The sequence below is a fragment of the Vanessa cardui genome, chromosome 21 (genome assembly GCF_905220365.1).
Source record: "Vanessa cardui chromosome 21, ilVanCard2.1, whole genome shotgun sequence".
NCBI lineage: Eukaryota > Metazoa > Arthropoda > Insecta > Lepidoptera > Nymphalidae > Vanessa > Vanessa cardui.
In genome coordinates this window covers 5,866,468-5,894,275 of record NC_061143.1, presented here as the reverse complement: position 1 = coordinate 5,894,275, position 27,808 = coordinate 5,866,468, and the positions used below count along the sequence as shown (strand labels likewise).

The 27,808-nt window shown below is 31.1% G+C and overlaps 4 protein-coding genes across 6 annotated transcripts in view; 2 read left to right on the top strand and 2 right to left on the bottom strand.

Moving 5' to 3' along the window:
* Positions 1 to 55: 55 nt before the first annotated feature.
* LOC124538813 (acidic amino acid decarboxylase GADL1-like) lies at positions 56 to 8,478 on the bottom strand. Its single transcript, XM_047116019.1, has 8 exons — positions 8,208 to 8,478; positions 6,327 to 6,514; positions 5,340 to 5,562; positions 5,004 to 5,255; positions 4,518 to 4,582; positions 3,787 to 3,976; positions 2,549 to 2,782; positions 56 to 444 (listed from the first exon to the last, which is right to left on the bottom strand). Exons 1-8 carry the CDS (start codon positions 8,313 to 8,315, stop codon positions 253 to 255), a joined length of 1,452 nt encoding a protein of 483 aa, XP_046971975.1. The 5' UTR covers positions 8,316 to 8,478; the 3' UTR covers positions 56 to 252.
* A 1,518-nt stretch (positions 8,479 to 9,996) lies between these two features.
* LOC124538811 (adenylate cyclase type 10-like) lies at positions 9,997 to 15,824 on the top strand. Its single transcript, XM_047116018.1, has 4 exons — positions 9,997 to 10,295; positions 10,374 to 15,093; positions 15,165 to 15,329; positions 15,608 to 15,824. Exons 1-4 carry the CDS (start codon positions 9,997 to 9,999, stop codon positions 15,800 to 15,802), a joined length of 5,379 nt encoding a protein of 1,792 aa, XP_046971974.1. The 3' UTR covers positions 15,803 to 15,824.
* A 937-nt stretch (positions 15,825 to 16,761) lies between these two features.
* On the top strand, positions 16,762 to 23,806 carry LOC124538814 (guanine deaminase). Its single transcript, XM_047116020.1, has 8 exons — positions 16,762 to 16,978; positions 17,184 to 17,444; positions 18,019 to 18,237; positions 20,267 to 20,374; positions 20,461 to 20,568; positions 21,388 to 21,553; positions 22,039 to 22,185; positions 23,075 to 23,806. The coding sequence occupies exons 1-8, from the start codon at positions 16,883 to 16,885 to the stop codon at positions 23,302 to 23,304; spliced, it is 1,335 nt and encodes a 444-aa protein (XP_046971976.1). The 5' UTR covers positions 16,762 to 16,882; the 3' UTR covers positions 23,305 to 23,806.
* A 471-nt stretch (positions 23,807 to 24,277) lies between these two features.
* The window catches only part of LOC124538728, a 28,158-nt gene continuing 24,627 nt past the window's right edge, over positions 24,278 to 27,808 (bottom strand). For 2 of the 3 annotated variants that reach the window (XM_047115894.1, XM_047115895.1), the window contains one exon: positions 24,278 to 27,787. In XM_047115894.1, coding sequence (XP_046971850.1) covers positions 27,684 to 27,787 — 104 coding nt within the window. In that variant the 3' untranslated portion in view covers positions 24,278 to 27,683. The remainder of the gene's footprint in view (positions 27,788 to 27,808) is intronic. The other variant, XM_047115893.1, reaches the window with a different exon arrangement.

The window sequence follows — 27,808 nt, the reverse complement described above, 5'->3', positions numbered from 1 at the left end:
CTTCAGTTTAATTTAATTGACAGTGTTAGTATCTAATAAAATAAAACGCCTTACAGATTTTTAACACTTTGCGTACATAAATATGATTGCTTTTATTTAGATACAAGAAAATAAGTATAATTTTACAAAACAACAAGGCTGTCAACCTTCCTGTATTAATCATCTTATATTATAACTAATACATAATATGTGTACATGACTATAAACGACTTATATGAATTTAAATCTTAAGTGTAAATCTATGACTAGGCGTTAAAGCATGGATAGGGTCACCATTTCGCCGCAATCTTCAATAGACTGTAACATATCCAGAACTTGCCTCTCTTCTACTATCGGATGAAAAGTAAAGGCAAGTCGGAAGAAGTTCTTATGGTGGCGTAATGGGCAATAGGCCACCATCAAACGAGAATTTAGTGTAAGAAGTTCCTTGATTTTTGGTGTTATCTGAAAAAAAATATATCATATTTTATCTGTATTAATTTATAAAAAAAATATTTATATATCAATTAATTTTTTTTGCGCTATCATAGTGAATAAATACATCTATTTACAAGTGCATACATACTTATTATAACGAAATTATTGTAGTTTTGGATTTAAAAATTGAATATACATATCTATATAAAAGAATTAATAAGCATGCTGGAACAATAGCTATGATAGTAAGGGGTCTAATGCCCATAGAAGTTGGCGACACCAAATCTGGTATTATGTAATGTGCCCATAGTTTCACTGAATCACTCATCCTTCAAATTCAAACACAATAATGCTACGTTATAAAGTACTGATTAACTTTCAGTCTCAACAGCCAATATCAATCACTAACATATAGCAATTAGTGATACAAATACATTCCCTTAGGACGAAGAAATGGCGTGTTACAGCCGGCGTGAAGGACAATGAAAGGGGCAAAGCAACCTTCTTGCATCGTGCTAAGGTTTCCTTAACAAAAAAAACTGATTTACTTTTTAATCACCCGATCCGAGATTTGAATTTGGAAACCAGTTGTTACTGATGAAAAATTAAATTACTATTTTCTTTTTCTAGTTTTCATCTACAACATTGTACGCATGTTGGAAGTAGAAGTGATCTAAACATGTGTTTTTTTTTTTTAAATTAAATGTGAAAGCTATAAACCAATCATAATAGATTAAATTTAGTAAAACAACTAAATAAAATAAATAATTTAGTTTTTATGAATGTAAATACACTTTTTACGACCTTTATCACTAGCAATATCACGTTACGTTATTGAGCCATTATATATAATGCTTATTACATTTATGAAGAGTCATACATGATATGAATCACTATGTTATCTAACATTCATAGTTCAAAGATTTTTGCCCTTTAATTGACATATTAATACATGTTGTATGCAAATGACATTACACATAACGATAGTAATAGTAATATAGTTGCCTGGGTCAACATATAAGGAGTTGTTTTATGTTGACTTGGGATCTGGAAAATTGTTGGCCCTTGTTCTCTCTGTATAGTAAGCGTTGAGATACTACTACTACTGATGTAGTTCTGGGTGTAAGTTCTGCTAACTATTTGATACTTTATCGCAAACGAATAGATATGTTATCCTCACTATCACAGCTCTCATTATTACTGTTATTAGTACCGTATATTATTATTTATTATAACTTTTTTATTAAATATTTGACAACATCACATACATTACTCTGATCCCAATGTAAGTGGCTAAAGCACTTGTATTATGGAAAATCAGAAGTAACATTAGTACCACAAACACCCAGACCCAAGACAAAATAGAATTAATGAACTTTTTCTACATCGATTCGGTCGGGAATCGAATCCGGGGCCTCGAAGCGGGCGGCGTACCTATAAAAACCAGTGTACATAACACTCGACCATCAAATATGTTATATATGTTAGTAGAATGAGTTAGATGACACAAGAAATATTAGTTTACTTTTCGATCCGTCTGATCTGAATTGCCTCGTATAATTGTTACAAAACATAATTATGGAGTTGTATAAATTAACATGCATAAATATGCATAGGTACATATTATACGTATGCCTATGCAGGCAATATACCTTTATTAATACCTATTAAGAAATCCATTAGTTTGAAATCAATATCGGCGATAGAAGCGTTCACTATTAGGAATATAAATGTCATATATTGCCTTTGAATGATCGTTTACATTTATTACGACACCGCCACCGTCTCTGGGATAAATCGAACGACATATTAGTCCAATTTATCGTAAAACAAAATGAAAATAACTTAGTAAATTCGTGAAAAATTTGTACTAAACTTCTGTTTTGGAAAAATCACCACGAAAGTGCGAGACAATAAGGCATAGTTTTATCGGTACTAGGACTTAATACAAAGCCATATGTGTGGGTACAACCAACTCACAAGTCGTTACCTGATCTATTGTTTTTGGATGGGTTATATTTCTTAGACTCCCAGTGTGAAGATACCTTAACATTATGTGTAACGTATGTTACTGTTATCATCTTTTATCCCAAGAATAAATGAAAATTGCTATAAATTTTTTCCAACTGACCTTATGCATTGTATCCCACCATTCATCGTCCTCGTTCGCATTTCTCATGAATTTAGGTATGTACCAAAAGCAAACATTTGGACACTGTACGGTTTCGGTTACTAATCTAAAACCGTCCTTACGAGAAACTGCGCTTAAACAAAATTCAGCTATCTCCATTACGTGATCTGTAAGTTGGCTGAGACCTGTGTCGCTTCGAGCTTTCCATATCATCCACAATTTAAACGCGTCGATCTGGAAATATTATGCGTCAAATTATTTTGCGTTTACACACACATACGTAAGTATTTTGTTCGAAAATAAGAATAATCTGACAAAAAAAATTGCGTTTATAAGTGTAGTTTGTAGTCTTTATAAATTTTTTTCAGAGGTAACTTTGTGATTTTATTCTATCGTATATAATTAATTACATCAAATGTTCAAAAAACCACCTAAGTAGCATATATCCTGAATTATCATATAATTATTTATTTCGTTTGCTACCATGGATCATATACTTTAATGCATTATTAATCTTGCGTTTAGGTCCTGTATTCTTCTATCATCTCAATTATTAATACATATTAGTTGATAGCAAGAAAAGGTACCACACTTTTAAGTAATACGGTAAACAATTCTGCAATATAAATTAATATTTATGCAGCGATAACAGAAAATTATTACGAGCAATTAAAAATTATTATCGAGTACTAATTAAGCATTTATAAATACATTTATCATTTAATAAATGTCTCAGTTCTGATATCGTAATTACATGCCGATGCGAGCTGACAAATGCTTATATGAAGGATATTTAGTTTACTGACATTTCAACCGTAACGAGAAATATAGATAAATGTTCTAGGTACATTCGAATTTATGCACACGGTTTCAATACTGCTGGTTATTATACGTTGTCTAAGAGAAATTAATTACTTTAGTGCCAACACACACAGCCGCGTTAGAACTGCATCTTTAGTGTTTTTGGAATAACTGCATCGAAACTGCAAGATAATTACGGGGTATGTTCAAGGACGGAAGGCTTTTCATTCATTCATATATACCTTTATTTTAAAAAAAAATATTAGATTCTATTTTTATGGCTTCCCTTGAACAAGTAACGTTTTTACGTAATATACAAGTATTACGGACTCGAACAAGAATTTGTGTTGCCACTTTCTGAATTAAATAAAGTATTTTAAATTGATAGTGTTGCTACTTACAAAAACAATAATCTGTAATAATGAAATATTTTATACCTTTCTCCCACATTGTACACTCTTGTCCCCGGTATCGTAACGCACATCGTAGAACTTGTCCTGTTGGAAAAGATATTGAGCGGCTGCGGCATTCGCCTCGTGTAACAGCCCTCTATCACGGAGAAGAAACGCGGAACACTGTAATGGTACCCCCATCATTTTATGTGGATTCCATGATATTGAATTTGCACTGAAATTGAAATAAATAAATTTTTAAAAATTATCATTAAATATATAATATCATAATATTTGTAAGGAAGTAATGTTTTTAAGTCTAATACCAAAATCACCTATTATATGAAACTCAATGCGCTAACTTGGAAGTACTTCATTATTAAAAAAAAAACATACTGTATTAATAAACTATACATTTCCACTTCTCAAATGTCACCAGGAAGCTCGTTAATAATCACATTTCCCTAAGCGAGAGAAACGTTTTTAAAAAAGTTCCAATTATATTACAAATTTCGTAAAGGTCCTTAAATATCTCATTACAGAGCAAATACCTACACAGAGTAAGCTTGGTTTAGAGATACACAAGTGTGTCAGTATTACACGCGACCTACTATTTTTTAGTTACCTAAAATTATAAACACAAATTAACTATGAAAAGTTTTGTTATCTTCGGCCTAGATACCACTTGTTCTAGACTGGATCATAGCCAGATCTTAATCTATTAAAATTATCGAAAAACGCTGTAATAATACAATTACTTAAGTTTTGATACATACCGTTCAATTCCTTTCAATTTGTTTCGATATTTATTTGACAATATTAAACTTCCGCCCCAACACGCCTGAAATATTTAATATGTGTATTATTATTTTGATTGAATATCAAAATATGCTTTGTTCAAGTAGGCTTTTACAAGCACTTTTGCATCGTCATTAAACACCTATATTAAGTGAAGCTACCACCGGTTCGGAAAGTAGATTCTACCGAGAAGAATCGGCAAGAAACTCCGTAATTACCCTTATTTCACCAGTTAAAAATACAGTCATGTTAGTTAATTATAGTTATATTTATATGTTATATATCCTGCCTGGAACTCAACTCGTATTAATTCCGTAATTAACAAATGATTTATGAAACGGCAAAGTTAAAAATATCTGTGGAATTTTAGTATTTCATAATATTTACTATATTTGTATATAGTAACTTAAATGTATTCAGAGTCGAGTATAGATTTGTTACTATACTATACATATATAACTTACATCAACGTGCATCCAAATCCCGTATTTCTCGCAAACATCGGCAACAGCGTTTAAATTGTCAATAGCTCCAAGCACTGTCGTACCAGCGGTCGCGTTCACTAGTACAGGATATCTTCCCAGCGCCAACTCCTTCTGAATAGTTTCTTCCAATTCTTCTGTAACCATCTGGCCCAAATCATTGGTTCTTATAATTTTAACATTATCTGTACCAAAACCGAGCCAATGAGCTGCTTTCATAATTGAATAATGACTCTGAAAATAACGTTCCAAATTTGAATTATAATATTTAAACTAAAATTATAAAATATTTAAAAATGGAACAGCGAAATTTCTCACATCTTTAGAAGAGAATATGACCATTTCTGGAAGATTACGCATGCCTTTTGCCTTTATTTCTGGAAATGCTTTGAACCTCGCAGCCACTAATGCATATAGCATTGAAATACTTCCTCCGGGACTAAATATACCATCGCCATCAGGAATACCAAATAACTGCAGGATGTGTTTGAGTATTTTCATTTCCACGAGTGTGAAAACGGGTGCTACTTCGAACGTGTACCTGAAAAGTGTATTAACACTGACATATAAAAAACGCGATTCATTTGTTTTTTGTTACTTCGAAATTGTTTAAGCGACATATTATGTCTTCTTTATCCCGAAATAGGTTATTTAAATTAAATGGAATACGTAGCTGTCATTTGGTACAGTCGTCCTTCGATAGACATATACGAAAATATTATAAAATCGCACCAAACGTTTTTCGCTTGAATCTCCAATACTAAGTTGAAATTGGTAATAAGAATTGGGTGTTTTATTTACCGACCGTTAGGAGATTATTCAATTTGTATTGCTTATGTACATAAATTCAAGCATGTACATAAACGACACCCGAAAAACTACATTTTTTGACGGTACCATTACGGTGGCTACAAAAATGCTTGAATTGGAACTATTTTCTACCAGAGGACATTGATAATATAAGTTGTCATACCCAATCTCAAAAGAAAAACTCGTGAAATATATCAAGATAGATTTGAAAAAAATGTAGCAATTTGTAGATTGAGACAATGTTTTATTTTATATAAAATAATCTTAGTATATAAATATACTCATATACATAAATACATATACATATTAAATAATTTGTACATCCCTACCATCCTATCTCTCCTCTACCAAAGGTTGCCTGGAAGAGATCGCTGTTTTAGCGATATGGCCGCCTATTGTACATTTTTCTTTTCTTTGTTTTTGTTTTACTTTACTATTTTTGTCTATATTGGTGTGCAATAAAGTGTATATAAATAAAAATAAATAAATACTCACTGACTCGTGTTAAAGGCCTCAGCGATCCAAGATCCAGCAAGGCCATAGGGATCTGTTCCACCGTATAATTGATTTCTAAAAGTAGATTTGTTCGTTTTCACACTATACTGCAGCATCTTCCGAACAGTTCTTTCAAGTTCACCATCATTAGTTGGTTTCGAGATATCCAAATCATCGCTTAATATCGCCTATGAAAATATATTTTTAAACGACTTTCAAAAAAAGGAGTGTTCTCAATTCGACCCATATATATATTTTTTATGTTTGTTCGTCATTTATGAACCGATTTTGATGATTTTTTTTAGTTAGAAAGAAGATACTCCTAGAATGGTACCATGATGAGGATATCAGAGTCTTATAATGTGATCCTGGAGAAATCTAGGGTTACCCTCAAATGCTATAAGCACATGTACCGTGTTTTACATATTTTCTAAAGTTATATTGGCATTTGCTTCTGGCAATTATAATGTTATACTGCTGAGCTGATGAGGGAAGGTGTAAGTCATCAATTACTAGGAGTTAGAAAATAGTTCTTTCAACATTAATATATGGATTTATACTCCTCTTCGTAGCTTTTATGAAGAGAAGTACAGGTTAACTAAACATTTCTTATGTTATTGTTTGGTATATCATGCTCCAGAAGTGGTCTCATATAATTTTTATTGAAATAAGTTCAGCGCTTTTTGAAAAAACCAACAAATAACCAATTTTTTACAAAAGGACTTTTAATTTCTATTTTGAGAAAATAACACTCAAAAAAGTAAAATAAAATATTTTTTCTAAAAAATAACACCGACTTCAAAGTGATCACCAAAAAGTAATAAAATAATTTGATTTAAACACGTATTATTGAAGTCGGACGATTTTGAGTGAAAAACAAAATGTAGAAATATTTACATACGATCGATAGTATAAAAAAAGTTACTATTGTTTCAAAGATTGTTCCGCCACGCCAAAAGATCAATGACAAAATCGTAAGACATTTTATTTTTAAAATTACTTACTGATGATTCCTTGGTTTCATTGATAATAACTACTACTATTGAGATACATTTTTTTTGCCTTTCGACGGTAATTTCCGTAACTGATAAGACAATTCTTAATATGTGTTTAATGTTTTATTATAAAAGTGTTTATCATTGCGCATATACGCTCTTAATTGATATAATTATAAAATGTTATTAACAAAAGTAAAGAGTAACCTATAAATCCCTATAGTCCCACTTCTGGGCTAACGTATTCCACCACGTTGCTCCAATACAGGTTGGTAGCAAAATTTCATTGAAATTAGACATGTGCAGGTTTCTTGGCGATGTTTTACTGCATGAATGAGATGAATTACAAAAAAAAGTTAAGCACATGAAAACACAGAGCTTGCTTGGGTTTGAACTCATAATCATCGATTAAGATATTGCGCGTGTTCTAATCACTGAGCCATCGGGGTTATTGTTTTATCGCAATAAATAAAAACAGAGAATAAATAGCTTTATTATTCTCGGCTTCAACTAATATAAAATGCACATACTAGTTTAAAATTGTTAGACAAGTATTTATTATAATAAGGAAATCATTAATTACACTTTATATGGCGACTACTCCATATACAATTATTGACTTAATAAAACAGGATTAACACTAATTTACTCATATTTCCTACAGAAAAACCGCTTCTTTATTGTTAGTTTTATATATTAATAGTAAAATCTAATAGAATTAGAGAGGAATTTTATTATTTCCTACAAAAATATCGTTAAGTCAATAAATATTTAGGTCAAGAGAATGCAGTTACAAACTTACAAAGTATGTATTGAATACAAAATAGAGTCCAACCGTCGTTAAAGTCAATGTATCCGTTTTTTTTATTTATATGTAATCCCTCACCTCTAATTCCTTCGGATGCTTAAAATCAATTAACGGAACATTGTCAGCTGTTTCTTCTTTCACGATCCCAATAACTTTATCCAGAAATGAATGTCCATTAGGCTCCATGTTGGAAAATTAAAAGAATATACTTTTTGGAAATTTTCGAAATGCACTTCAGATTTTTGAAATTGGAATTAATTTAAAATTAAAACTAGATATACGTGTGTTCTGTTCGTAGTGTGCGCGTGTCTGTCAGTCAACACAGCCAACAGAACACTGTGCAACTTTAAGCTCGGTACAAACAAACGAGCGAACTTGAGCAAACAAAGACTTCCGCATTTTTACGATTTCTACAAACATTTGAATTGTATTCATTCATGCATACTTAATTATTATAATCTTTGTTAAATCTACATTATGAACTATTCACATTTTTTTTAATAATCTTGATCTAAAAGTGCCTGATTAAATAAAGTATATTTTCATTATTTTTTTTTTGTGTTGAACAATGGCTAACGATCAATTAACACTCATAATAATAATTTATTTATTTGTTATCTATGTATCTCAATGCGTTGATGAGTACTATATACTACAATAAGTAAACAAGGAAACAATATCTCTAATTTATTGAAGAAATTATAAACACAAATAAATAATAATTGATTGATGTTGAGCTGACACACGGGGAGCATTGACCCCGATCGAAAAAAAAATAACTTATATTAAAATGACCACTATGTTTACAAATAAATTAATCAAAATATTCCTACGTCGTCTAATATATATTTATTTATTTATAGTTATGTTTTTGAGCGTTGAAGAGTTCCTCCATTTCAAGCCAATGAAAGGTATATAATCCGATCAAGCATATCACACAAATTCATTGTCACCGGACCTGGAAATTTAAATTTTTGAAATTGAAATTTAAACTCTAGGATAAGAATTCTAATTCAGCTAAGAAATTTCGAGCAAAACACATGTTTGGCAATTCATAAATCACAGTCTGTACACGTAATGAATGTATATGTTATGTATTTTAACTCATGAATAGTAGATAGCGTTATGTTAAATCATAGACATTTGTACATCGTATTGTGTGTGTATAAAGACACTGTGTCTTCGATATTGATTCGATATGACTTAAGATAATGAAGATATGTTTCATTGAAAATTAATGCTATTGTAAATATTTAAAAATATCTAGAATGAAAATCGTATTGGAAATGTGATAAGTGTTAAAACTAAGTGAATCTTGGATTTTATATTCTGACTATTATAGAGCAATTCCACGCGTATATCTGGGACAAAATTATAACCCTTACCGGATTATAATTTTGAAAATTAAAGCCATTGACTAGAAACAAGTGAAACATTATGTTACATCATGTAAGAATAAGTACAACTCTTTTATCATCATACCATTTTCAATTTTTCCCAGAAAATTCATAAAGATTTTTTTTATACTCCATAGTTAATTCTTAATAATATAATCAATTCAAAATGTTATTAATAATGTTTTTGGTCCTTACGTATAAAATAGCAATTAAAATTAAAACCAAAAATTCCGCCAAATATAAATATTCAGCACAACAGCAGTGGAGGGCGAATGAGCCAGTACTATGAGGTATAATATCTTAGAAATAGACTACTTTTTTATTGATGCATACGACATATCCTAGCAATGATTTGTATAGTCATATTATTATCAGAGTCGGGGCCAATTAGATTTTACAATGTTTTAGGTTAAGTTTAATCAGTAAATCTTTGTAATTTAATGTAAATTTTAAAGTACAAAATAACAAATATGAATTTCCGAAGATCACGCACACGATCACGTCGAAACTCTATGAACATAATGGTAAGTACAGAAAAATGGCGAAATTATGGGAGAAAACTATCGCGTAAAGATAAAGAATATCTAGAAGAAGATTCCGTGGACGATTTACCACAAGCATGTGAACTCAAAGATTGGTTTGAAGAATTTTTTATGCAAAACAATGCAGAAACCGATCAATCCGATCAAGATGTTGAAGTAAATTTAACGAAAAAACAAACTCTTGTGCTCTCCACTTTGGTACCTGACGAGATACTTCTTATGAAAAAGTAATCTTGTGTAATAATTATTGTTATAAATTTACTTAGTCTACTTTGTGATGTTGATGAGTTTTATTCGATTTGCAGTTTCAGTACAGGGGACCCAAAGAAATTCGTAGGCGTTTTGATGATGGCTGATGTTTCAGGATATACAGCTCTATCTGAAAAATATAACAATACCGGAAAGGGTGGCACTTACAAATTGACAGTGACATTAAATACCTATCTCGGTTCTCTTATAGAAGTTATTTACAGTCATGGTGGTGATATAATAAAATTTGCTGGAGATGCATTTTTAGCTCTTTGGAAAACTGATAAACGAACATTCTTATCTCATACGATTCACACAGCGATAACATGTGCCCTAATAATTCAACATTCTTTTGGATCATATGAAACTGATGTCAAAGTAAATCTTAAAGTTAAATTGGCTATATCGGCTGGAAATCTAATATTCGCTCCTATTGGGACTGGAATAGATATGAATTATATAATCATTGGCTTACCTGTCATTGAAGCGAAAGTCGCTGAAAGTCTCTGTGCTTCCGGAGAAGTGAAGTTGACGCCAACTGCATGGGGACACTGTTACTCGAGAAATTATGATCACTTCATCGATGGTGACAATCATGTTACTATAAAATCCATTCTGTATGATCCTCGTGAAAATGACGTAAGTAAACCATTTCCTGGGTTTGGAGCTATGATCAGACAAGCAAACAAATCATTTATTACAATAGAAAATCTACCAGACCATCTTTTGGATAATACAACTAAAGGAGGTACAACAATTTCAAAAGCGAATGAGTTATTGACATTACGTAAAACCATATTAATGGCAAAGGAAAAAAATATAGGCTCTGAAATAAGAAAATTTATGATAAGACCAGTTCTAACACAAATCGATGCACATCAACCTTTAGAATATCTGACTGAAATGAGACAAGTTTCAGTTTTATTTGTAACTCTCAAACCAAGAGAATGTCCCTTCCCACAACTGATTACAATAGTTAATAATTCATATCAAATTAGTTGTGAAATCGTTTACAAATCTATGGGCTGTGTAAATAAAATTATTTTATTCGATAAAGATATTATGATATTGGTAATTTTTGGATTGCGCGGATTCAAACACGAATCCGAAGCACAGGCAGCTCTAAAATGTGCATTTAGCATAAAGAAATCCGTTTCGGCTCTTGACGGTGTGATTGAAGTATCCATTGGTGTCACTACTGGACAAGTTTACTGTGGAGTAGTCGGACATCCATTTCGCAGAGAATTCACCGTTATTGGCGCCACTGTTAATAAGGCTGCTCGTTTAATGTGTGGGTTTCGAAACAAAATAACGTGCGATGAAGCCACTTTTGTCAAAAGTAAAATGTCTAGTAATGGATTCACTCTTCAACCACCGACTGAACTTAAAGGAATAGTTCATCCAGGTAAAATTTACGAATACACAGAAGAAATTAGAGCAAAAGAGTTACATAACATACCTTTGACATCCCCATTACTAAATCGGAGCGATGAAATGGAGTACTTTGAAAACTGGATCAACGATTGTCATTTATCATTTAGAGATTTTGATGCCTTGTTACTCATTGGGGAAAGTAGAATAGGTAAAACTAGACTTCTACAATGGATGGCTCGTTATGCAAAAAACAGGGATCTTACTGTCTGTCATCTTAGTTTAACTTCAATACATTCTGCAACACCGTATTTGGCATTAAATCAAATTATTGAACAAATGCTAGGACTTCAAAAACCAATAATTGGATTTGCGAAAGAAGAAAAAATTGTTAGTCTCCTCAGTTATTATTGTGATGAGTTGTGTTATTTAAACAATGTATTAAAGGTTCGATTCGCTTACCACGAAGAATTTTCATCTCAAAATGAAATTTTACGCAAAGAAAAAGAAAAAAAGATTTTCAAAAAGTTAATATCCTGTTTATCAAAAACATATGTAATATTTTTAGACGATTTACAAAATTTAGATGCATTGTCCTGGGATTTTCTTGCAATTATGATCGAGAATATCAAAATATATACTGTTTTAACTGTAACTAGAGGAAAATTTTGCAGTGTACACAGTTGGCTGTATAATGTCTTCATTAAAAACAACATAAGAAAAATTGTTTTAGGTACCATCAGTTCTACTTGGATCATACCATTGGCTTGCCAAATACTCGATGTACAAGCAGTATCAGAGGACCTATGTAAGGTCCTGGAAGAGAAATGTACTGGCATGCCTGGTCTCGTGGAAAGTTTCATTGTTCACCTTTTTTCAAATGGTGCTTTGAATATTAAGAAAGTTCATAAGAATGAACTAAACTCTTGGCAAGATGAGAACCTACAATTTCCAGATCCAAACTTATTACGTCCTATAGCAATAAATGCAAACGATCAACCTCTTTTAGATCAATTTGTCAAAGAAAATATTACAGAAGAAATATCGATATGTTTTGTGATGCAGAAAGATCAACTTAATATAGACATAAATGTACAAAATGTTGATGCTCTCATTATGATGCAAATAGATTCCTTAACCCCTTATCAACAACTACTTTTAAAAATAGCTTCTGTTATTGGAAATGTGTTATCAAGACATCTCTTAGAAAATATAATGTATGAAAATAATACTTTAACTACAGCAAAAGCTATAAAAAGACTATTTGCAATGCGTATTTTATCCTGTGCAAATAGTAGATATAACAAAATCGCATCAACTGGAACACTAATATCTAATTACTCAGTTGGTACAAATTTGTCCTGTGAATGCTGTTTTGATTATGACTCCGAAATGAATGATGGCCTACCTAAATACGCTTTTTGTAAAGTAATGAAATTCAGAAATAAAAATTCAAGAAAAACTTTTTACGATTTATTGCCACTTAATCAGAAGAAAGAATTTCATTTACGCATTATTCAATTTTTAGAAAACAATGACCAAAAATGCCCTGATTGTGGTGGAACAGTTATGGTAGTGCAATCTTTATTTAATATGCAACCAAACATAACGACATCCATCGATAAACAATATGCGAATGAAGAATACCTTGACGGTAATAAAAGTGACGTTTCCTTTGAATTTCAATGCGAAAAAGAAAACACAATTCCATATAGCAGTCGTTCACTACGTGACACTAAATCTGATTCATTAAATATAAAAAATAATACAATAAACCCTAAGCAAGATAGCTTAATAAATTCCGGTACAAAGTCTAGTAAAAGCGAAACGACATTTGTAAATGTCTCACAATGTGCTCCAATTTTAAAAGTAAAGTCAAGCTATGGAAATAATGCAGATATCCGTAGAAGATCTACAAAAAGAGTTACAATGTCGAATATTTGTAAGACAGTCAACTCAGAAATATTAAAGAGAAATTCTATATTTGATAATTTAAGAGGTGTGACAGAAGCCAAAACAATAAATGATTGGCAAAATTTAGGAGTTATAGATAGTGAAGACGAACTAAGTATAACCAAAAATGAGAAACAGAAAAAATCATTTTGTATTAATTTAGAGAAAGGAATTTCGAAAACCGACTATAGCAAATGTACTTGTACTGACATAAATATAATCATACTTGAACAACTTATACAACATGCCAAAGAAGCTGAAGTGAAATTCAAAGTGATTGATTTCCTTATAAAATACAGCTACTTCAATGTCTTAGAGAATAATTTTGAAAATGCATTACCAAAACTAGAAGAAGTTGAATGTATTTGCCTCGATAAAACAGTTGCAGATATCTCAGATTTTGATAGGAAAAGATTTCTTGGTAAAATATATTCCTTGAAAGCAGCTTCGTATTTAATGAGTGATAGACCTATTATTGCGAAATTGAATATTGAAAAAGCTGCTAGGATATACCACGTGAACTTGAAAAAAATATCTAACTTCTTAAAAATTAGTAATTTAATTACCGCTGCTAAGTTAAATCGCAAAAAACATCGTTTGCATAAAGCACTCATGGACGCAGATACAATTTTTTTCTTAAATGTTGCAACAGTGCTGTATTCCACTTTGGAAGATGAAGTCACCTCTAGAATAGCAGCACTTCGGTCTTTATATCTTATTCAACGAATCGAATGCAGAGTTATCGACTTATGTGATACATTGGCCAATATCATCCAAATGGAACTCGATCGTGGAATGCCCGATGTAACTGTTGATCTGGAAAAAATATCATATAATTGCTTAGAAAACTTAAAGCGACCTATTAAAGCCGATGAAATGTTCGCTATTGGAAAATTATTATTCGCTATTTTTCGTGCTCGTACAGCACGGGGCCAGATAGTATCTGCAATTCGATCCGGGTTTCGTGCTCTCGTTGTGAGCCTTTTTTTGCATGCAGACAAAATATCAATAGATATCATCCCTGATCTGTTCTATCTGTTACTATCACGATGCAGAATTAAAGAAGCAGTCGAAATTGTAAATTTACTTTTAAAAATAGGTGAAAATCAAACAACTCTGGAATGCGAGACTTGGTATTACGCTCTTTGCCTCGACATGATATTAGATGCTGGTTTTCAACTAGAATCACCATACGAAATTAGTCGTTTTGCTGAATTTTCGCTTCATAAAGGTAAAGCAGCGGGTGAAAGCCGCCGTCGACTTGTTACAGGCTTATGGACTTATTGGTTAAGAATAGATTCTGAGAAAAAAGCTAAACGATATGAAAATGAAGCTTTAAATTGGTCCACACGTGACAATGAGGATGGATCATTGAAAGCTATCATAAGTGGAATAAGGCTAGCAGAAGCAATGTTAGAGAGTTTAGCCAGCAAAGTAGATGACTTGAAAAAGGTATTTTTACCGACTTGAATTTAATGTTTGGAATGTATGACTGTTACGACTAATTCTTCAAAATATTTTAGGTGGTTGATGTAATGGAATTACGTTCCTTAGCTGATCGAGAACTGGCAGAATTAGAAAGAGATGCACGTAATTTACGAACGATTTATCCGCGGTGGCTTTTATTAAAATCAAATTCTCTAAGATTATCGGGGCGAGTGTCAACAGCCACGGTCCTTTTAAATCAGGTGTGATGTTTATAATGTACAATATTTTTTTTGTACTAAAAGACAGACGCTGAAAAAGCTTATTTCACCCCGCTGGTCGGGCCGGTGGGAGTTTTGTAGTATTCACTCGTGGTAGCTTTTTTTATGCTAATCTTGAATTCATTTTATCCAAATTAATACCAACAACATTCTATTTACTTAACCACCACGTTTTATTAAACAAATTTAGGTTTAATTCTGTAACATAGCAAATCGTATAAAACCTGAAAATCTTGATCTGATTATCGCCAAAATTGTAGGCAGTTGAAGAAGCTAGGCGAATTAATAATCGCTTAGAACAAACTGCGGCCCTTGCAGCTACCTCAAATTCAATATCCTGGTTTCAAAATGCACGTTCCGGTAACTTTTTAGACTGGAATATATTGGCAAACGAAAACACAAAAACATCCTGGCATAATTTTCTTTATAAAATCGTAACTAATCGAAATGTTTGAAATTTATATCATGTTATTCCAATTTTTTAGGAGAGCAATATTATATTTGTAACTTAGAAACTCTAGAAAAATAAATAAAAGTTACAGTACTTTTTTGATTTTCTCTTAAATGTAGTTATTTATTACCTATTTATGTTACCAGAATATTTATGGATATATTTATATTCAGCAGATAAAGGTAAAGACGACGACGACGTATTCCAGACAAATTTTGAAAAAACGTGATAACTCAAAAATGGTTCATTTTTGCACCATGCATATGAGAGTTAAATTATTGCAAATAGTCACCACTATCACCTGCTAATAGTATTTCGACATTTTCCCGATACGTCGAATTACCAATAACCCTGTATACTTTTTCATTTCACAATATTAAACAAAATATGATAACTTTGAGTAAATTTGTTTGATAAATTAAATAATAATTTTAAAGAACCATAAACTAACCTTTTTTCTCATCTCATTCCTAAAACCTTTTTTGGAAATATTTTTCACTGGTAGAAAGCTATATTAATCCTGAGTGCGACGGATACATATTTTTTTAGACCCTAAGAGTGATTTAGGATTGCCTTAGGCCTTGAAGTTTGCCTTAAGTGAGTATTATATTTTTTTCATTAAAGTTTAGATAAATAAATTAAACAGAGAATTATCCACCACCCAGTCATCGTCAGTTCCTTTTTAGTAGGGGATATAAATGGTCCTATCATTAACCTTTCAATTCCGGATAATATCATTTTGACTCAGTTTAAATGAATTTATTTATTAAATTTGTGAAGGATGACTATTATAATAAATCAGTACAATAAATTACTACATTTATTCGGTTTCTTTTTTTTCTAATATTAACAATAAGTATGAATAACACATACTTAATTATATTTACCTCTAAGGCAAAGTTCGAGTTGGTAACACAGTAACACTGCTTGAAGTAATCATCTGTTTTATATACGTGAACGTGACATTGGCAGATCCAGTATATTTGTATATCGCGCTCAGCTCATAAGCTTAGGTACATGCCGATTGCGCGGGAAAAAATTAAAATATTTATTTAGTCCGTGACTTTAATACATATTAACTAAAATGTCTAATAAAATGATCTTTGTTGGAGATATAATATTACCGAGTTTATCAAATCTTAAATGTATTAGTGCATATTTAATAGTTGAAAATGGATTGGTAAGTTTATCACTAATCCAGTTTGGAAAACTTATTAGATAAGATTTATTATTTTTGTCATAATATTACTTTCGTGTTCATATTGTTTTCCAGTAACTAAAACTATTTAAAAAGTTTAAAAATAATCCTTTCCTTATCATTCTCTTATTTTTAAACATAATTTAAATTATAAAAAATATTTTACATAACATTTAATATATTCCAGATAACTGAGAGAGGTGCGAAGGATGATTTCTATAAATACCAGGAAAATTTTATTAAAAAGGGTTATCAAATTATAATATTAGAACCTCATCAATTTTTGATGCCGGGATTTGTTGACTGCCACACACATGCACCACAGTTTCCTAATATTGGTCTCGGTCTTGATCGTCCTTTACTTGAGTGGCTTGATAAATATACATTCCCTCTAGAGCGACAATATAGTGATGAAGAATTTGCCGCCAATGTTTATTCTAAAGTTGTAGTAAGTTAAAGTCAATAAATTACACGAAATTATTCAATAATTTCTGAAAGAATTGTCAGTGAATAACTTAATTTTAAAAACTTTCAAACAATATTTCATTACAGATTTTAGAAAGGGGTATTTCTTGAAGTCAGTATTCCTAATTACTAACTTTAAGAAAAAATACTTAAAAATAAGAAACAAAATATTTATGTATTGCTTTTATTCCATGACAGTTTTAAATAATTACTGCTAAGGAGATTGCGGTGTTGCAAGCCCTGACATAAATAAATTATAATAAGGGGCTGAAGCATGAAGATATTTATATCTTAAGAATTCCGTGAAGAATACCCATTCTCACTTTATTTTATTGCTATATCAACTTAAAAAGTATCACAATGAAGGAAAATTATCATTATACATAGCTAAACTAAGCTAACATCTATTATATTTTTCTTTTTACAACTTTAGTTGACCTATATTTAAAAGCATGAATCAGTTATATCATTATTTTACAATATTACATGGTCAGAGATGATCTTATTAGGTATCAGCTTATAATGGTTTAATGTCTTTAAAAATTATATTATTTTAGAAAAGGTTGATCAACAATGGCACAACAACGGCATGCTACTTTGGAACTCTCCATTTAGCAGGCACATTGGAACTTGTAAAAAGTGTAATAAAACAGAATCAGAGGGCCTTCATAGGCAAAGTTAGTATGAACATCGAGAATGACGCAGGATATTACAATGATACTGAAAAGGAGTTAAGAGAAGTTAAAACATTTGTTGAAAAAGTATTTGAGTATAATGTAAGTGGTAATTTGAATTATTTAATACTTTGTCTCATTTCACCCTTTTTAAGTTTGACTTAATATTCTTCTGATTCATATCAATCTCGGTAATCATTATCAAGGAAGAATAGATAATAATTATATGGTAACTATTTATAATGCTACAGAATATTTAAGAGTACTATGGTGTTACAAATGCAGCTGAAATTTCTATTCCTACACTTAGTGTTTAATGCTATAAGTAAATGTGAAAAATTGTTTTAAATTCTGTTTTATTATACTGAAGCAATCACTTTTTATAATATCTATCTTGGTTAATTCTTTTTGGATGTTGGTTGTATCATCTAAGATAATGGTTATATGATATTAGAAAATATTATAGGTACTAAGTCTGAATAAACAAACAAGGTAGAGAGTATTTATGGTGCAATACTTATATTAAATAGTGAATGGAAAAAGACCACATCTCTCTATGAGAAGCGAGTTAGAACATTGTTACAGTGTTAATGTTATAATCTACAGATATAGATATAGATTCTAAAAATTCTTTTAGATAGGTTTTACTATTTGAGAGAAAATTAAGAAATCGTTTTTGAGTTATCTTTAAGAGATATGTTCTAAGACCATAGGACAAGGGTGTTAAAAGCTTTCTTTTTTGTAGAAATTTTGCATTTTTTAAACTTTACAAATTCTTAAAACGAAGCGAAGAATTTTAAAATCTTTCGATGAAATGTACCTTCATCGAATTTTAGCTGAAAATCAATTAAAACACCTAAGCCGCGAACATTGTCAAAACCATATTTTATCACTCTATATGGTAAGTTTCCTATAGTTTTGTTTCAGCTAGATTGTATGCAGTAGCATTTTAATAATTAGTACAATTTTGTTTGCCTAACACCTATCTGTATAACCATCTAAATCCACCTACAGTCTTTGAGCGTCTAGTTCAGTAATTTTAAAAATTATAACAGTTATCTATTATAATTTTTAAATTATTTGCAAAAAGGTAAATATTCGAGTGCTCCAAACAGTTTGTGGAGTCATTGACGATGGTATTGAAAAGAAGTGGACCGAAATGAGACCCTTGTGGTATTCCTGACGTTGCTTATATATTGCATCAATGGGTACTCGTTTGTCAATAGATTGGGTTAGGGTTTAGTACCAGATTGGTAGTAGTGGATCATGTTTTAATAGTCGTGTTGGTGATTGGTGATGTGTTGTTTGAGATATCATGTTAGATATTCGGCTACTAATTTGTGAAGAATATTAACAAATTTTACGACCTTACCTTACCTATTCTTAGATTTTATAATGGCTTTAGAACATCTCACTAAATAAGCTACCGCATTTAGCGACCTTTACACTCATCAAGCGATTTTAAATGACTAAGTTTATTATGATTTAAGATAAATTGGACAATGCGGAATAGTACAAAATTTACTATAAATTCATGAAGCGTTTTTATCACATAGGTTTATTTTTGTATAAAATTCAGTCAGGAAAATATTTACAAATATCACCAGGAATATATTTCTCTCTTAGTATTGATATTATTATTGTTTATCTATTTCGGGCATGACCCTGGGTCAGCACGTAAATACCATAAATTAAAAAGGCTATCCAAGTCATATCGTTTTTTTTTTTATTAAATTCATTGACCTGAGTGATATCTAGAAGTTATTGAAATTTTCATCTGCTATTTATTATTTATTTTTAAAAGAGTCAGCTGCACAGGTCATGTTTGCGAACGCGAAGTCAAATGCATTTTCTATTCCGTCACTAACAATCCAATGGGATTACAAATTAGTCACGATCAAATCTTGTTTTCCGAGATTTAATCTTTTCTCATTGCCATTTCCAAACTTCGGGTAAATACAGGGAGTTATTAGAAAAAATATTCCTTTCATTGTCCTAAATCGGCACGACCATAATAGCCTTATTAGCTACCCATTAGTTCAAAGAGCTAGTCAAATTTTTGTAAAGACATGAAATAAAAACTTTTTTTCTTGAGAAGAGAAAGTAAACTGCAATTATATTAATATTTCAGAATGATTTAGTTAACCCCGTGATCACTCCAAGATTTGCAATCAGCTGTGATAATGATCTAATGAGGAAATTATCTGTAATAGCAAAAGAAAACTCATGCCTTATACAGGTAAAAAAAATTCTCTCATATTGCATATATTTAATTTAATATTTACAAAATGATCCAAAATATGAACAGTCGATTGTTTTTTGCAGAGTCATATATCAGAGAATAAAAAGGAGATAGAATATGTGCTGAGTACTAATCCAGAATGTTCGAGTTATTCTGAAGTCTATGGACGTTGCGGTCTTTTTGATAATAAGGTAATAAGCTTAACTATTCACCAGCGTTGCCAATGTGTGGAATGTGGAATTCCCCAAAATGCGGGGAATCGCAAGTCAATCGGGGATTGTCACTGTGCGGGGAAAATGAGTGGAATGTTATATTGTATCAAAACGATCGGTATTTGATGTTTTACCCGATATTTTGTTAGTACGAAAATTGAAATTGTAGTCGATTATTAGTTAGAATGTTAGCAAATACTTTTTCAAAAGACGAGGCCAAAAAAAGGTCAACACGAAAAAATACATCAAATACCATATTTTTCCCTTTATTTCTGTGTGGGAAATTGGGTCATTTTTTCCACGACTTTGGGGAATTACGAAGGATCGCCCCTTCCTGTTTAATGATTACTGTCGGCTTTCATCTGTGTGATTGAATGACATTCATCTTCACAAAATGTCTTGGTGAGAGTGAGACGACAAGTGTAGGGACAACAAATAAATACAAATTTGATTTAATATGCGTTGCTATTAGCTTGCGTATACAATTTTTGTAGTATATTTTTTAAATATTTAAAATGTATATTTTACTCAATGCATACTATAATATAATACACCAAATTATTTCGGCTTTTTTTGCTTCTTCTGTCTGTTTGTTCCGGATCTGGATCGGCTAGACTAATTTTGACGGCACTTTCCCTGTCTGATGAAATAAGGAGTAGCTTAGGCTACAACAAGAAAAATTAATATTATTTAAAGGTATTATGTAAATAAAATTTGTGAAAAAAAAAACACAAAACATTTTCTAATTTTATTAATTTCTCTAATCATATAGTTATAATAAATATTCCTTATTTCAAGTGCATCATGGCTCACGGGGTGCACCTGACCGAAGAGGAGATCGACATGTTCGTACGCAAAGGCGCATCCGTTGCGCACTGTCCGGCCTCCAACACCAGGCTCAAGTCTGGCCTCTGTCCCGTGAGGAAGTTGCTCAATCGCGAGGTCAAAGTTGGTCTCGGAACTGGTAAATACTTTATCTTATCAATTTTTTTAATATATTAAGATATTAACTATATTAATATTATAAATGCGAATTTAAGTGTATGTTATTCTGACATTGTAAACGAAAAGCGAATTTAATTACATTTTGTTCAAAGCAAGCTTGAACTACAAGAAAGGATAAAATTTAGCTGTTTAAAAAATTAATACCTTATTACTTTTGTTACACTGGCAACATTTTTTTTGTATCTCTCTTATATTAATAAGTTAATAAGGTACATAACTACGAGTTTCTTGCCGGTTTGTCTCGATAGAATCTACTTTCCGAACCGGTGGTAATTTTAAATTTAATTGAACAATTTACAAGATAATTCAAAAGCGATCTTATGATACTACTGAATAAAGAATATTTTGACTTTGGGATTTGATTTAATAATCTTAGTAATTTTTTATTTGAATCTTTATATTTTAGTAGAAAAAATAATAATTTTGGCATCACATATTTTGTAGACGTATCAGGGGGCGATAATGCGAGCATATTGGATGCGCTGAGACGCGCAATGGACGTCTCTGAACATCTAAACATGTTGGGCGGCAAGGAGTCTGCTTTAAATTGGAAAGAGGCCCTGTATCTTGCCACGCTGGGTGGAGCTAGGGGTAAGTTACTATCTACATAAAATCATTTATGAAATTGTTAGGATAATATGGTTAAAAAAAGTAAGGTAACCTGTAAATTACCCACTGCTAGGCTAAGGCCTCCTCTTCCATTAAGGAGAGGGTTTGGAACATATTCCACCACACTGTTCCAATGCGGGTTGGTGGAATGCACATGTGGCAGAATTTCGATGAAATTAGACACATGCAGGTTTCCTCACGATGTTTTTCTTCACAGCCAAACAAAAGATGAATTATAAAGATAAATTAAGTACATATATGTATATAGTGTTACTTGCCTGGGTTTGAACCCGAAATCATAGATTACGATACACGCGTTCTAACCACTGGGCCATCTCAGCTCATGGTAACTACGAACCTTAAATTATTTGCCAATCATTGCTAAAACAACACAATAGATGTTAATAGATTTATGTCATGGTAGAAATGACCCAAAATACATTGAGATGAATATTGAGTGAAATAAAATTAAAAAAAAACTTACTTATTAGAAAATATATTAAGTTTCAATCAACAACTCTGTTTCCTATTGTGTTATAAAATTAAACTCAGCTTATCCCAATGATATTCTAATAAACAGATATGTTATACCCATACTAAACAACAGAAAAAAGTGTGCCGCACCGGGGACCGTTTATTTTACATTTCGTTACAAGTAAAAAGGATAGCTTGATAAAAACAATAAGAAAAAGGGATAACTAGATGTTTTAATTACGCATAACGTATTACTACATAATTATGATGTATTATAAAACGACTAAAGGCAAACGTCCCAATTAGGACGTTTTCTAGTCTTCACTTTTTGCGCGTTAATGACATATCTGTTTACTAGAACATCATTGGCTTATCCTTAATATATTTTTTTTTTCAGCTCTATTTATAGACGATAAAATCGGATGTCTTGAAGTGAATCGAGAATTCGACGCACTACTCATAGATTTGTACTCAAAGAACAGCCCTATAGACAAGTATACATACTCTGTGGCGCAAGGCGAGGAGGAAGAAATATTGGAACGAGTTGAGAGGTTCGTTTACTTGGGCGACGACAGAAACATTGTCCAAGTGTATGTTAAGGGTAAAAAGGTTAAAGATATCTTATAAATACCTATATTATCTATGATTGTAATAAATAAGGTCGATTTGTATAATAATAGATTTACCCTATCGGTCGTTTTATACAATGAATTTATTTTTGTACATTTTTTTTTTATATACATGTTGTTATTATTAATTTTAAAAATATATATTTAGGATTAAAATTACTGAATTTGGGGCCATCCGTTATTGGAACGCAGATCAAAGATCTGTCGATTGGTAGATATCGATATTAATATCGAATTGATTCGATTAATATTCGTGTTAATTGTTATACAGAATGTAAAAGGGAATTATTTTTAATTCACGTACCAAGTGACATTTTTTTTATTATGTAAATTATATTGTAAGTTTATTATTACTTAAATTAAAATAAGCTCATGGTTTATAAGATATTTTTATGATGTATTGTTTATTAATAAAATTCTTGGACAAGTCAATTTAATATATGCAGTGATAGTCTAGTATAGCGCGTCAAGTGTAAGTTGGCGTGTGGCAAAAACATGTACTAATTTTTTTTGTTCATTTATATCTTATTTGTTTTATTTACCCTTATTAAGAAAACTTATCCAAAATCTATTGAAAATGAGACGTAGAGTATTATTTTGTAGGGAAATATTGGTAAAATAAACAAAAAAGTAGCAAGACAAAGGGTTGTAGTAGGTCTTGCCACAGGAACGCCAACTTATACTTGACAGTCTGTAAAACGAGCCCTCCGTTTTCTGATTCAAATTATTGCGGTTTCCCGCTCGAAATCTATTGCCGTGTAATATATCACATTTTTAAATTTAGTATGCACCTTTAATTTGCTACAAGTTATAAAGATATTTTAATTGCTTGCAAAGCTGAGCAAAGTTATTTTTTACTGTATTGACTGAATTACAAAATATAAATAATAAATATATTTTTTTAACAAAACATTTTTTATTTTGTCATTTCGTCACACATTGGAAAACATAAAAATAATACAAACCCAACATTTATTCATATACTTTTATTTTCGTGTTATTCTTTATAATTTGTATAGAAAAATGTGCAAATATAATGTGAAAATCTATAAAAACTTAATGCACATAAGCAAATACCATATTACAAATATTCTAAAATAAATTAAAACTATCATATACTTGCTATTCATGTACAATTTTAAAAGAAAATAGACATATAAATTTCACATCTCCGTTTATCGTCCATTGCACTAACAATTAACTCAAATTAGAAATAATATAACATGTCAGTTCAAGTACCGTTAACAAAACAAAAAATCGTTCTAATGAAAATCTAAAATAATAACATTGTTCGTGACGTTGTTAAAGCTCCGAGATCTATGCTAACTTAATAATTTACGACAGTAATACCCAAAGCAATGTTTCGATCAATACTAAGTCGGTGGAATGATTAAGTATTATACATATTCGAGTGTTTATTACAATAAAAATACAAATTCAATTAGAACAGTCTTATACAAATTATATGTACCCAACAATATTCAAAAACTTACCATAGTACAAAATTTCTATACTATAATAATTGATGTTAATCAAAGGTGTGATTTGAAAAAAGAATAGGACGCATTTGATTAAAGATTACAATGTATTTAACATTTAGTATTTGTTGCTATTGCCACCATTTCTATATCTTCTAAAATGACAATAGCACCAAATTATTCCATCTAAGGACTAACTACCCTATACATTAATTATATCGATAATAAGAAATTAAACTATTATGACCTATAACTAATCAATGAACACAAGATCTTGGCCAATGAAAATCCAAGAAAAGTTTTACTATCTATCGAATATTACTTCAAAGATTACACTACAGAATAGTTCACGTAGGTCTCATGAACTTATTCCTGAATAATACTCCAACGTATAAAAAATGCTAACAGAATGATAAGGTACCTTAAATATGGCCACAGTAAGCCTTACGCGTAGCTGCTACACCACAACCACTAGGAATTCATAAATATATTGAGCTGCCTTTCGCATGACTATTAGCGAAATAAACTAGCATTAAAACTTAAAAATTATTTCATTCACAGTCATAAATTTATGTTTGTAAAATTTTTAATGCAAACAATAATTCTTTATACAAACAAGGCGAATGTTTCATTCAACAGCCTTCTGCTTTAGTAACACAATTGGTACGTAATAAAAGTTATACAAACATAAAAGGTTTATGCACACTGCTGCTCGCACAAAAATAATCAGGCAGCATAAACAATATACACAAAAAAATATATATTTACCTATTAACCTAAAGAATTAGATGTGCTTAACACGTGCTCAATATAGGTGTCATGAATGATAAATAAATATAAACATAGTATGACTTAGAGCCTGTTTTAGCACTCCTTATTAAATCTAATTATTCTAGAAATTGTATGTCAACTTAAAAAAAAAATCGAAGCACTTAAGTGCTCAACAAACATATACGACCCATTCAAAATTAATTTGGGACCAAATATAAAATCATATCTTCATTATGAAGTCAAAACGGATCGCTTTTATTTGACGAAAATAATAATTATGAAATAAAAAATATCAGTAGTAATTTGACGACACGATATTTTTCGCGAATCGAACAATCGTGTATTTTTAAGCGGTAAAACAGGCTGTACAAAGAATTTACATCGATAAGTTTATCAAAAAATGTACATCTACCACATTAAATATATTTCGATACATCCCGAAAAATGTACCAATATTAATTGAAATTAATACTATTTTAATAATAAGAGATTTCACAATCAACTAGCACCTATAATTTATGTTAGAAGTATCGACACTTCCGTTACTATAGAATTATAGACAAAACACCCACTTTATTTGTACTACATATAATAGACAACAAATCTCAAATCCTTCAATTTAAGACCATATTAATATTTTAAAAATTAAGTTGAATTTCTATATAGAGCTGTAGAGTAAATTTTGTCAGTCTTTTTTGAACTTTTTTTAAATGAATAATATAATCCGAAAATCTTTGACGTTAATATAATTCCGACACTTGTCTATATTATTGAAAATTCAACAAATATTTTTAGAATCTTATATGGTATGAGAGTTATATACTAAACAAATAACATTAGAAAAAATACTGTTCCTGTTTTTTCGAAGTCACAGATTAAAAAATATTTTTTTTAAGTTATACTATAATGAACAGAAATTTTGGCATTATGGAATACATTGATGATCAAATAAGCCAAAAAAAAAAAAACATATATACGAGGTAGAGAAAAATGCAGTAAGTGTAAGAGGTTTATAAAATAATTATTCTTTCAATATTATCACGCACTCGTTACGTGCACGTTCTATAACAATAACCTACATATATTTACGGGAATGTTTAAAAGTGGTCAAATACGAACACATTCCAAATTTCCGTTCTAATCAAAATCGTCGCCGTGTAAAATAAAATTAAGTTTCGATATAAAAAAATTTTTTTTGCTAAACAATATAGACTACAATTTGGTAAATTAAATGCATTTAAGATATTCATAGGAAAATACAGCAATTAATTCCATTGCTCTACTGAATACGAGTCAAACATTTCGTAAATTAAAATTTACTTTATTTCTCAAAATTTATTTTGTAAAGATTTCTGAACTTACGTAGCTAATACGGTATATATATTGTAATTGAAACTACTTCAAAATTTTACAGAGAGCGCATATTTACAAAATATTTATGAAATTGTTTATTTTTTTTATATTCGTTGCTAATTAGTAACTTGTGGCATGGTATATATGAAGTTAGTCACAAAATGGTTCAGAAATTTGTTCGTAATATACTTTTGTGTTAAATTCTGTTTGTAAGCTCAATTTCAACATCAATTGTAGATCATCGATATAAATTAAGTTACGTAGAATCCTACTATCACTTTAAGAATTACGATACACAAGATTTTAATTACTGACTTTCGATTGGAGTTCCTACATTCAAATATATTAGAGGAGATAATGTCAAATAGGTTTAATCATTTCATGCGAACATAAATAGTACAGGTTATTATAGCAAATAACCGATGACATTCATATGCTGGCGTGCTGGTCACGAAATATCAAATCGGAAAATCGAGTCGAAGGTTAAGTTAGAAAATTCGGTACAGGTGCGAGTGTCATCAACTGGCATTTTTAAATTTGACATCGGACGAGAATTTTGAACCAAAGAGTAGATCCCTGGTCACATACAAGATTAGAAACAACAAACGGGTTGGCACTTCGTATCTCAGGAGCAGCATGCGGCGTAAACTTGACGTCGGACGAGAAATTTTGAACCAAAGAGTAGATCCCTGGTCACATATAGGATTAGAAACAACAAACGGGTTGGCACTTCGTATCTCTGGGTCTGGCGGGGTCAGGTCTCGGGCGGGGCGCGTCAGGCGGTCACTTGACGAGGCTGGAGAGCGAGCGGGACCTCAGTGTCGGAGTGCGTGAGGGCGCGGCACACGCGCGCGCGCCTCGAACGCCGACGCGAGCCGCCTGCGGACGCACACGCTAGCC

Coding starts and splice junctions, on each gene's coding strand:
- LOC124538813 (XM_047116019.1), bottom strand. CDS start 8,315: ATGGAGCCTAATGGACATTCATTTCTGGATAAAGTTATTGGGATCGTG. Junction 6,515..8,207: donor AGCATCCGAAGGAATTAGAG/GTGAGGGATTAC, acceptor ATATTTTCATAG/GCGATATTAAGCGATGATTT. Junction 4,583..5,003: donor GGATTTGGATGCACGTTGAT/GTAAGTTATATA, acceptor TAAATATTTCAG/GCGTGTTGGGGCGGAAGTTT.
- LOC124538811 (XM_047116018.1), top strand. CDS start 9,997: ATGAATTTCCGAAGATCACGCACACGATCACGTCGAAACTCTATGAAC. Junction 10,296..10,373: donor GAGATACTTCTTATGAAAAA/GTAATCTTGTGT, acceptor TTCGATTTGCAG/TTTCAGTACAGGGGACCCAA. Junction 15,094..15,164: donor AAGTAGATGACTTGAAAAAG/GTATTTTTACCG, acceptor AAAATATTTTAG/GTGGTTGATGTAATGGAATT.
- LOC124538814 (XM_047116020.1), top strand. CDS start 16,883: ATGTCTAATAAAATGATCTTTGTTGGAGATATAATATTACCGAGTTTA. Junction 20,375..20,460: donor AAAACTCATGCCTTATACAG/GTAAAAAAAATT, acceptor TGTTTTTTGCAG/AGTCATATATCAGAGAATAA. Junction 21,554..22,038: donor CAAAGTTGGTCTCGGAACTG/GTAAATACTTTA, acceptor CATATTTTGTAG/ACGTATCAGGGGGCGATAAT.